Source organism: Amblyomma mixtum, chromosome 1, assembly GCF_055824585.1.
Source record: "Amblyomma mixtum isolate Tamu chromosome 1, ASM5582458v1, whole genome shotgun sequence".
NCBI lineage: Eukaryota > Metazoa > Arthropoda > Arachnida > Ixodida > Ixodidae > Amblyomma > Amblyomma mixtum.
In genome coordinates this window covers 262136497-262148550 of record NC_143012.1, presented here as the reverse complement: position 1 = coordinate 262148550, position 12054 = coordinate 262136497, and the positions used below count along the sequence as shown (strand labels likewise).

Sequence of the window (12054 nt, the reverse complement as noted above, 5' to 3'; positions counted from 1 at the left end):
TTAGTCCCAAGGCGGGACTATCAATGAAGAGCCGTCTGGGATTTTGGTGTCATTAGGCGAAAGGAAATGGGCGCCTGAGAAAACAAGGGACAAAGCTTTTTATTCAAAGCAGCAAAGCCAAATGCCCCACGAAAAAAAATGATATAAGCAAATAATTTTCGAAACCCTTTGCACAGGGTGCCTGCGACCATTTAAAAGTAACTTTAAGGGAAGACGGGAACCATGTATTTTTCTGCAGTTTACTTTTTTGCGTCAGGGAAACGAGAGCGAGCCAAGCCTGCTCGCCTGCTAATGACATTAGTCCACATATTAACGCCGGTGAGAACAAAGAAAACGAAATTTGAAATGAAAAGTGAGGACAGCCTGCTGTATTAAAAAAATGTGAGTACGTACTGGTGCGAGACGTTTTGGTATTTTCTCTGGTGTCTTCCCATCCGATGCAATGATTGAACGAATGGATTCCAATAATGTACTCCCTAGGCTATTTTAATCTTCGAACATCTCTTGAAGTGTCTTGTAATTATATTTTAACAGTTTTAAAAAGAAATATAAACATTTAAATAACTGCGCACACTGCAAAGCTGCCTAGCTGCCTATTGTCATGGACCAATGTGCAAGCTAGCGCTTACCACGCCAAGCTGTCTTCTCTTCGCCAGGCGGCATCTACCAGGAGCAACTGATTTACTACGGGTGATCACTACTGGTGAAAGTCCATTTCTTTCGTTATTTGCTGAATTGGCCTTATTGTCTTGCACACAACAGGTTTCATTAAGGTAACCTCTACAGGTTCTCTTACGCTGCTGTCTCTCGCACGTCCAGTAACCTAGACCAATTTATGTACCCTGTCAGATAACTTTTAAATACATAACTGTCAGATAAATACATAACTTTTAACAAGTCGGAATGCGTTCGAAGACACGTTCACGTATCTCAGTGTGACGTCAATGGCTTGGTTTAATTGAAAGAATCGTTCCCAGTGCTACTGAACGAAAGCCGTAGCGACGTTGACGCATTTTTTTGGATGTCGATATGAAAACATTTTTTTTTGTAGTGCTTTGGCTAATCAGCCCCTGGTTCCCACACACTTTCAGACTGGTTCTCTATTTGATGTTATCAGCCATTTCCACTAATACTTAAACTTTACTTAGAATTGTGTTGATTTGGCGACACCGACGTGAATTCTACTCATGCATTTTGAATTTCAAGGTTGCCGAAGTTTCTTACTTTTGCTCGATCTGGACGTGAAATGTTCTTAGCAGGGATTATTATACGAGTAGCGTAGTCAATAAAAGGCATTTTCCGGTCATTTTTTGTACGTAGCGAATATAGGTAGGTAAAGTGAAATATATATAATATTTATTCTCTTAGACTTTATCCCTAAAGCTTTTATATTCGAACGGGTAGCATGCAAGACGATTCTCATATTATTTTATTTTCCAAAAGCTCTATTTTCAAGGCTCGGAAACAAATTTAACGGGGCACTAAGGATTCCGGATTCCTCGGGGAAACCGAAATTACGCTAGTGATCAACACGACATAGATCTCAAGAATGACGTCAAGATTCTCCATGCGTAAATAGAGTTGTCTTTTTTGTAAATTGGAGAATAAGTTAGCGCTTGTATTTATTCAGCCACACTTTCTTTGCACTCATGCCTGGACAGCACCAAACCGCTCAAGCTAGGAGTGACGCAAAATTACACCTCGTGATTGTCACACGTGATTATCACAACTTCTCTCTGGTCATGATTGGCAGTTTACCAATGTCCCTCAAGAGGAAAGTATGAAACAGCTGTATCTTGCCGGTACTTGCCTATGGGGCAGAAATGTGGAGGCTAATGAAAGGGGTTCAGTTTAAGTTAAGGACAACGCAGAGAGCTATGGAAAAGAAAAATGAATGGTGTAACGCTGAGAGACCGGAATCGAGCAGAGTGAGTGAGGGAACAAACGCGGGTTAATGACATCATAGTCGAAATCAAGAGGAAGCAATATGCTCGGGCAGGGCATGTATTGCGAAGGCAAGGTACCGACTGGTACTTAAGGGTAACTGCGTGGATTCCAAGAGAAGGCAAGCACCGCATGGAGCGGTAGAAAGTTACGTGGGCGGATGAGGTAAAGCCGATTTTCTGGGATACGGTAGCCGCAGCTGGCAAAGGGCAGGATTCATTGAAGAGGCCTTTGCCCTGCAGTGGGCGTAGTCAGGCTGAGGATGATGATTGTTAAGACGATGATAATTATCACACTCAGCTACACTGCTTTACACGTTCCCTCCACTCTTCAAACATTGATAGGCTTGATTTTCACAATGTTGAAAAGCAGTATTACTCGGCTAGTGCACAATTACTTGGCTGCCTCCTGATCATCTGTAATGGCCGAGTAATCAGCACAGTGAGTTGTGGAGCATTCCATTACGCTTTTGGTCACTTCTTTTAGTACCTTACCACGCACTATGATAGCACGGACATATTTATGTATTTATTCACAGAACCACTGGGCACGCTGGCACCACGGATGATCGAGTCCCTGCGGTTGGTACAAGCGGAGATAGGCGAGCGGGCAGTGCTGCCGTGCGTCGCACAGGGTCACCCGCCGCCCCGGTACACGTGGTTTCGAGCTATGGGAGGCGCGCACACCCCTTCCACCGACGCTCGTGAAGGGGAAGAACTCGGCGTAGTGAAACCCTCTGAGAGGGTGTCCCTGCTTTCGGGCGGCATAGTGCTACTGTTCCACGTGGCGCGAGGCGAGGACGCAGGCAGATACCTCTGCGTGGCCAACAATTCAGCCGGCCAGGACAAGGCATACACAGACCTTTTCATCAACGGTAAGCAGAAGAATGCCTCACTGCCGGAAACGTTCGAAGCTTTTCAGTTACTAACCAGGTGGGTAGTCTCCGCTCGTCGCTATGACAAGGTGGCAAGGAGATATAGGAGGTGGTCCGTCACAGCGTTTTTAAGCAAAAGAACCCATCCGAACTTTATTTCAGAAAGTACAAACCCGGTTGGCTTTTAAAGAGACGACATTTCTTGATGCAGCTATGAACTTCATGGCTACTTTCCAAATATATCGGCAATCCAGAAGCGTAGGATGTCCTACGCTTGTAGAGAGGAGGTATATCCAAGTATAAGTTTATTGCTCATTTATTATTTAGAATGCTGGGAAGACCCTAAAATTGATCCTAGCAGGAAACGTTATTCAGGCAATTTTTGAAACATGTATAAAGCGGACACACAATTCATGGATTAGATTTCACTCAGCCTTCTTCTAATTGCTGCCAAACTTGAGCAGTAGTCTAAGCAGAGCTGATAGAAAGACATAGCATTCGCTGTATCTTTTATAAACAACTGGTCTGTCTTCAATGCACTCACATGTTGTCGTTTTTAACCGAACATATAGCCTCGGTGCTTTGAGCCCACAGTAAAAGGAGCGCTACTATTCGTGTTCTTTTGGATTAGGGAGTATGTTCTTACCTTTCGCCGGGTGCCACAAAGCAGAGAGCCAAAGAGAAATGAATATTCTCTCGCAATAGTGCTCACTCCGGTAGCTTCTCAACACGAGCCATACTTCACTGCTCGCGTAGTGTTCACTAAATGCTAAACAGAGAACACAGCACAGAAACGATGTGGTCTTATTCTGCAATGCGCGGCAACCTATCAAGCAAATGAGTTTTCAGAAATACTTTACATATTAGCCTATACTGGCTGTTTACTACAGCCGGACAAACGAGCTGCTCGTAACGCCTGCACAGCTGTGTGCAGTTCTGACGCTCTTTCGTAGGACATGCCAACCTCCGAATTACACTCTTGAAGTATACTCTAGAATGACTATAATGACACCAGTCTTGTATTTAGTGATATAGACACTTTTAGGCTCCGAGTCCATCTAATTAGCTCTTAAAATCCCGAAAGGTTTTCATTTCGAATTCTACTTATTCGTGGCTCCACCACCTTTTTTTTCCTCCCATGCCAATCCCGTCAATGATATTTTATGTCACATTCTGCTTTCCAGAGCCTCTCTCCGCAAGCATCGAGCCCACTTCGCAGTTGGTGGACGCTGGCAAAAGCGCCAACCTGACCTGCCATGTAGCTGGTCGTCCACTGGAAGGAATCCTGTGGACGCACGACGGCGTGGTCCTATTTCCTTCTGGTCCTTCCTCTTCTTCAGGTTCTTCCAGTGGCGAAACTGGAAGCGGCGACAAGCCCGTCGTCATTGGCTCTTCGAGGGTGACCCTCCTTTCTCGTGACGTACTGCGCATCGCACCTCTGGAACGTCGTGACAGCGGCATGTACCAGTGCCTCGCCTTCAACCGGCAGGATTCGGCCCAGGGCACCGCGGAGTTGATTGTAAGAGGTGCGAATTGATTTTACATTACAACAGTATGTTTGAAGAGTATTTTATTTAAGGTAACCAGAATCATCGTGTTGGTCGTAATAGTCTATCGCCACCAAAGCCTAACTTAAAAATCACCCTTTAGGCTGAGCGTTAAGCGACATATGCAATTAGGAGTGTCATCAGAATGTGCCACCTGAGGTCATGCGGTGCAATCTCGGGTCGGGTTGCTGTTGCTGTTGCCATTCGCCACACTGTTCAGAGAGGGTTACATTGCGCGGCGTGGCGATCAGCGCGTTCACGAATGCTAACAGCTTTTGATAAATGTAGCGTTACACAGCCGTTGTAACCGGCCCAGTTTTTTTCCCGTCGGCACCTCTAGGAAGGGGCGAAAAGTGTGGCAGTTTATGCTTCCTGTTTCGTAATGCCGTGTTTGTGTCAAACTGCTATAATGCATATTTTTTTTCTTTACAAAAGCGCTTTTCTGGAAAGAGGGGCAACAGAAAGGGGATTACCAATTACAGGACCTTAATGTTTTCTATTATATTACATGGCATGTTTTGGTTTATTTGTTATTTTGTTTCGCACTCGCCAGACGGGATTACATTGAACACTCAACTACAACAGAAATTTACATACGGCCTCCAAGATATTAAAAAAAAACAGGCCAAATCATAACACGTAAACAACTCTGGCAACGAAAGTCTCCCAGTAACGAAAAATTTTTCTGGCAGCTTGTGGTCCATGTGTCATTGTTGATAAATATCTCTCTTAACCGCCCTATAAGCCGTAATAACAAGATCAAGTAATTGAGTGTCCATAACAGTTCAAACCTACGATCAAATTTTGTTGGTCGAAGCCTTTCTACTGGAAGCTGAAAGCGCCTTTTGCTCGAGTAACCGACGGTAAACCTCAAACAAAACTTGGAACTCCAGCGCGTCCTAGTTACAGCGAACAAGAAATGTCTCTGACGCTTAACAGTGAGTGTTATATTTTTATTTTCTTCCGCGCAGATCCTACTACATGCTTCACAGAGAACGCGGCTTCGTAGCTCCCCACAGCGGCTTAGAGAGGGAGAACTTGTCGTTGCGGCGAGACGTCGTGAAGCAGGCGCTAATGTGTTCACAGAGCAGACTTTCACATGGCCAGCGCGTAGCTCTCTTTTTTTGTTTTGCCGGTAAAAGACAGCGTGTAGGGCGCTGCTTAGGTAATTGAATTTCGAGTTTGCGAGACAAAGCCGACGGTGTTTCCGGCTGTGTCTACTCTTTGCAGTTTTATAACTTGCTTTGTGTTAACCCCATGTGAGAAGTGCGAGCTAGAAAACAGAATTAGCCTAGCTATCGGCTGGAGAACTCGTTCGTTCGACGTCTTTTTTCTTTGAGCGCCGATATTTTACTCCCGAGCAAGCGGCGCATTTAGCAGACACGTACTCCGGTACGGCTTTTAAGGCAGAAAAGGGATAGTTGGCACAGCAACAAGCTCGGCTTTCTTCATTTTATTGTATTGTGCCTTTTGCTGATGATGTCAGCTGCAACAGCAATCAAAAAGTAGTGCCCAAAGAGATGTTTTGAACCCAACATACGGAATTTGGTGACAAGGATACAGGTTGTCAACCAAATGTCTGGCTGCGCACATTCTTGCTAACATCACGTTATGCTAGTTTGGAAGTGACACAGTGACTACGAGGAAAGCCGCAGTAGAAGGCTCTGGATTAAAAATTGCGCCTCTCCCGTAACCGAGAGTAGAGTAAGCATGAAATGTTTACGGGCCTAACACAGGCTCCATTGCTCGGGTTAAGCAGCTGTGACGGTGGAGGCATTGAAATCCAGGACGATGCAGAAGCGTACGCGGACACGACGAGATGCAGGCCTGACAAGAATGTATATGCAGCGCGTTCGAATACTCCGCGAGCGTGTGTACATCTGCCTGCCAGAGGGGGAAAGGGCATGAAGGCCCTGCGGCCGGTCTTTTACATGCGTGAGTGTAGGACCGCAGCGCCATCCTTCGGGAGCGCGCGAAACTCGAAAGCCCTTCTCGCCCTGGAGCTCCCCTCTTTCTCTAAGCGGCATTCTCTCAAAGCCCCTAACAGATCACGTATGACAACGAAGTGTACTGTGGTATGTATGTGCTTTTTGCACGCGTTATTAGAAATTGGAAATTATAATTCCGTGCATTATCAAATGCACAGCTCGACTGATATATTGATAAACATTGAGAAGACACTGGCAACAGTTATTTTTTGTGACTCGTTTGGAGAGCGACCGGCGCTTGTATGCAGGTCCGGTAGGAGGGCTTAGAGAGTCTCGTTGAATCTCGTTAAGTCTCGTACGGTGCCCGGATGTGCTCGTTTCAGAGCCCGGATGAGTGGAATTCAGTGCCCGGATGATGGCTCTCGGTCTCGGCGTGACGTCACCACACTGCCGACAACGGGAGCTAAAAGCATTTCATGCTTAATATGTTCCCTCACAGTTTCTTTAACATGCGCTAACATCGCAAAGTACATCGGCGCTTTTGTATTTCGCATCCATAGCAGCGCATCCGCCTCTGCCGAGATCGATCCCGCTACCTTGCCATCAACAGCCGAAACCCAGAAGCTACAGATACACAAGGCGGGGGACTGCAAAACATTTTTTGTGAGAGGAACTAGATGACAAATGGAAACGAAGAGATCAAGAGTGTGCTTTTCTGACGGTGTAGAGACGTACAGATTGAATATAATACGAAGAAAAAAACTTTAAAGTTGCTTGCTCCTCAGGAAGTCATCCTTCAAGAAATATCTGGCTTACTTTTTGGGCAGCGTTAAAGACACATTGAGGACAGGTAGAAGTTAGCCTCCATCAGTAATATATGTGACTGCTCTGCGATGGGAGGTGCTGCTACCGGTGGTGCTTGTGAGACCCAGGTTTGTCTTCCCAAACAACACTGGTTATTCCTCTCATATCTGGACAACCGGGCTTCAGACAAGCCAACACAAAACAGCTAAATACGGGGAAGAGCCGCTTAAAGTGCTAGCGCAATAACAAATGCCGCTCTGGCGTTTTCTTTAGTGCAACATCCTGCGGTACTGCGAGATGCCAGAAGCCGAGTTGAAGCCGAACGTTATGCATTATGCATATGTTGTGTCCACTCCGTGACAACCCGAGCGGCTTTAAGTGGAAGCTTGGAGCACGACAGCCCAGCAGTCTAGGAGCCCTTGTACATAAGACACCGCTTCAGTAAGACGCCTTCACTGGGAGTTGAAAACAGGCTTACGAACGTGACATGAGAAGAAGAGAAACGGGTATATACCGTATTTACATGAAACTGGCCTAGATTGCAGAATAACAGAGGAGAGCTACGCACAGCACCTGTCCTCAAACTGCACGAGTTTTGTCCTTAAAAACGTGCTGTCACTTTATCTTCTGCCTAAACCGACTCAAAACGCGTTGCAAATTCATGGCGCTCAAATAAAATTCGCAGTCACAGGCCGCAAGCTCAAAATATCCTAAAACAAGCTACCGATCTTTTCGCCCAAGTTGGTTGGGAAATCCCGATACCTCCATGTACGGTCGGCACTACGCCAATCAATCGCATGTTCCTTTGACGTGCGGATAGTCTTCACCACACGGCACGTCATTTGCAGATGCAATTCGCTGCTTCCATTTGATTGGCGCCGAACTATCTGAACGGGTGCAGGTGCTGCTTTTCAAGCCACTGGAATTTCTGAAATGATGCGGAATGCTCTCGAGACGAGGAGGCGCAGCTTCAAAGAAAATGTTTGCTTGTAGCGCACTTTAAATTCCATGTGAGAAATAAAAAATTCAGCTAATTCTCCACGTGAATGCTCGAAAAGAATAAAAGTCAACCACGAAAATGAACAAAAATATGCGGAAAAAGAGGAAATTGCGGATGAAGGGAATGTTATTGCAAGGCTCAAAAAGTACACTGAGTTCTATCAGTTCGCCGAAATGAGTCTTAAAATACTAAATGTGGTATGCACATACATAACTCTTTCGTTCAAGCTACACAACATTCAATGCGTAACGGCGCCAAATACGCAATCTGGGTGTTAGAGTAATTTTGTACTAAAATGCATTAGTGAAGGAGTTTGTTGAGAATAATTTCTCTGTTCATGCTAAACTGAATTAATACGCCATTTAGAAAAGCATAACCGCTCAACTGAGGCTCAAACACTCTTCTTTAACGGAGACAGTAGGACAGTACTGAGAACACGTTTTTTTTTTCCTGTTTAGTGCGACATCGGCCACAAATAAAGCCCGGTGCACCACCAAGCCCAATGTGGCCAGAACGAGGGAGACACCTGACAGGAACCATTTCGTCGGGTTTCGGGAGAAAATTCCGCTTGCATCACGTCTGTGGCATGATTACCTTGCTGGTTTTCTGCATAGCCTTCTGGTTAAAGTATTATTTCGTACTAAACCAATAAGCCTAACGCTTCTCCCCTCGAGAAATTGAAGGGGTGATCCTTTAACTAGACGGCATCACAACAAAGAAACACAAAAAAAGATACTAAATACAACAACACAGGATAGATGGCCCTAGAGGGCGCCGTAACTTTGGTGTTTTCATTACAGAGAATTAGATGATAAGTAAGACAAAAATGTTTTCACTTGCAGTCTTCTGCTTCATTACGCTTGCCCCTTTTACTCGTTTTCATGCGTGTTATGCATGCTCAAGTAGAACACAAACCGGACTAAAAATTATAATACAAGATTCATGACCATTGTTCTCATTAGATCAATAGTTTAGTGCTAGAGCTAGCTTTCACTCTGGTGGTTTGGAAGGCTCGATCACCTGGGCCCATTGGCCAAACTCTATGGGGATATCATCTCAGGGTAGTATGAGCAATTCCCCCCCCCCCCCCAAAAAAAAAAAAAAAAAATCTCCAATCAAACGAACACTTCTTCGCGGTAGGACTTTTTATTTAAGCACGGTGCAAGTTATCTCTCGCTCAACATGCCCTCTGTCTTGTGTTCTCTTTTCAGAAGATGCTCCTGTTCTCGAACACGCCTTCGCCGAGCTCGACGTATTGCCGGGTAGCAGCGTGTCACTGAAGTGTTCGGCCTCCGGCAACCCTTTGCCTCAAGTCACGTGGACTCTGGACGGAGACGTCGTCCCCGAGCATTACCATGTGCGAGTGGGCGACTACGTCAGCAGTGAACGGTGAGGCATCTGTGCATTGTTGTGAAGGACGTGTAGCTCTCTCTCAGCACCCGTTCACGTTTTTCTCTCAGCGACAGGTGCGCTCTTGTGGATCTTTAGCGCCAGCTGCTAGAAGCCACTTTTGAACACCACATTGTAGCTTTATTAGAATACATTGCTCCATTTGCACCTAATTGTCAAGAGTGGAAAAAAATATATATATATATATATATATATCCGCGTGCATTTGCGCCGTATGCGCTTTGCTACACAATTCCGGCTGACGTAGTAGCAGGAGCTATGGGCTCCCGCGCTCTGTAAGGACGAGTCGGCCTTAAAGGCGTGAAGAAAAATTGGTCTCACCTTTCATGGCCATGGTCTCACCTTTGAAATAGGCACACCGCAAACGGAATCAGATACGACGTCGATATGCTGAATTCAATAAATCGCAAATATTTGTTTTTTTTCGCTAGGTATCTCTCATCGCTGCAAAAAAATCACCGAAAACAATGTTACTCACCAAATACTCGAATAGCCAGCCGTGTTCGAATACCAGCATTGCTGTACAGTAGCAAGTAATAATTTTATTGCTCACTATCCTCAGTTCAGAATATTGTTGAGGTCTAAGTGTCCTGCCATCTGATGAGAACCTCATTTGTTGTGTTACGCCTCGCGACTCACGAACGTAGTTGTCACAGTATTTCTGATTTGTTATAGTTTCTTCAAATTCTTTGTCCTATATTCAGTAAAATATTTCACGGTGCATTATTTCATCTGAGTGCAGTGGACCGCAGCTTTCTTTTGGATAATGATTTTTCTAGCTGCGTATCTTGCGAAATACACCTCCTTTTCTCTGGTTTACTTCACCAGGCCTAGCGAGCCCTTGCATATAGTGATGCATAGCTCAAGGTCTATCTATAGCAGCAATATTAAGAATGTGTGGTTTGGTTCATTTTATCACTAGTGCTACAACTGCAAAGAGTTTCAATGTTTTATGAAAGGACAGGCTTCAATGCATTCGGTTCGGAGTGCTGGAAAGCTACAAAAAAAAGTAATTTCGCATTTAAAGTCATTAGTTGGAAGCCTGTTCTGGCAGTGTCGAATAGTTATTTCCATGCGAGAAAGGTTTGTCTTCACCACAGCATTAGCAGAGCAGCTTGGCCTCCTTTGCGCGATCTTAGATTACGCACAGAAATACACCGCTCAGCTGCATGTATTTAAGAAAACCCCTCGGAAGGAAATGTATTGGAAGGAAAAGCGGCTCTCTTCTATTCCATGTAACACTGAGTGATGTTTATTGAGAGAAGAATGTCTTCTGCCCCTCTATATAGTCTCACTTCATTGGTACGAGGGGCAAATTAAAAGACGCTTTTAGGGGTTCCAGACTACGAAAATTAAATGTGCACAGAGCTCTTGAAGTGCTTTCTACCAATAGACTCTTCCTGTCATTCCCCATTTAAGCCCTTCTCATCTCATATTACAGATTCTGACTCGTTTTCAAGTCGGAAGATAATCAGTCACAAAGCGCCAACACTCGCATGTACGGAGTCCATGAGCGTGATCGAGCTTTTAATTAGCTAAGCTGTAGCTCTTACGAGAGCTTCCGTGCAACATACCGCGTGACACCGTTTTAGCAGTCGGATTATCCTTGCCCATTCGCACCTTTTCAGTCTGGTGCATACCTACGTGAACCTGACGGGCGTGCGCGTGGAGGATGGCGGCCTGTACGCCTGCGTGGCCCGCAACAGCGCAGGGCAGGCTTCGCATTCGGCTCGCCTTGTCGTGCCGGGAAAGCCCGTGGCTCGCAGGCCGGCCGCCAACGTAACGGCGCTGGCGGGCCTTACGATGCTCCTGCAGTGCCCCGTGGCGGGACACCCGATCCACAGCATCGCATGGCAGAAAGGTGCGCCCTCGATGGAGATGAAATGTTCTGACGGTGTTACCAAAGCTGATGCTTGAACGCTTGCTCAGCACTACCGAATTATGACAAGCATGTCAAAGCATCTGCTCACTGCGGTGCTGCTCTCTTCCCAAGTGCTGCGGGTGGAATTTTCAGTATTTTATTTCATCATTTTTTTTTATTGTGTACCAATTTTTTTCTCTGCCCATTTCCACCTACTGAAGTAATCGGAGTCGTTCCGCAGACAGAATACGAATTTTTAGGCTAGACTCTAGCGCATGAAAAAAAAAAACTCTTAAATATTTGACAAGGAACCGTGGTATTTTTGATTGCTTGTAAGTTTGCGAACGATAACCGTTCTTGCTCAGATGTTTGAAACGGACAATTAAATAGTGTTCATAGAAGTTTAAATGTGCATGACATGGTTTGAAGAACCAAAATTTTCTTTTCTAAATTTTGGGCCGAAAACATAGGACTACTCGTGCTCGATACTTAGAACTACGTCCTGGCATGATAACGTGGCGTATATCTCGAAGGAAACAACGCATTATTTTTTTTCTTTTTTAATCCGGCCTAATGAAGTCATTCCTTTTCTCTTCCGGTGTCATATTCTCCAGCCAGCCTAAGTAACTTTAACGAACGCCTGGTCGTGCGCTCTACCTCTTTAGGTTTGTTTTAAATTTTCTTTG

At 45.2% G+C, this 12054-nt stretch overlaps 1 protein-coding gene across 1 annotated transcript in view; it reads left to right on the top strand.

Moving 5' to 3' along the window:
- The window catches only part of LOC149371592 (cell adhesion molecule Dscam1-like), a 101152-nt gene that overhangs the window by 36254 nt on the left and 52844 nt on the right, over positions 1 to 12054 (top strand). The window contains exons 4-7 of the mRNA XM_089565861.1: positions 2483 to 2818; positions 4003 to 4344; positions 9309 to 9486; positions 11136 to 11368. Coding sequence (XP_089421987.1) covers positions 2483 to 2818; positions 4003 to 4344; positions 9309 to 9486; positions 11136 to 11368 — 1089 coding nt within the window. The remainder of the gene's footprint in view (positions 1 to 2482; positions 2819 to 4002; positions 4345 to 9308; positions 9487 to 11135; positions 11369 to 12054) is intronic.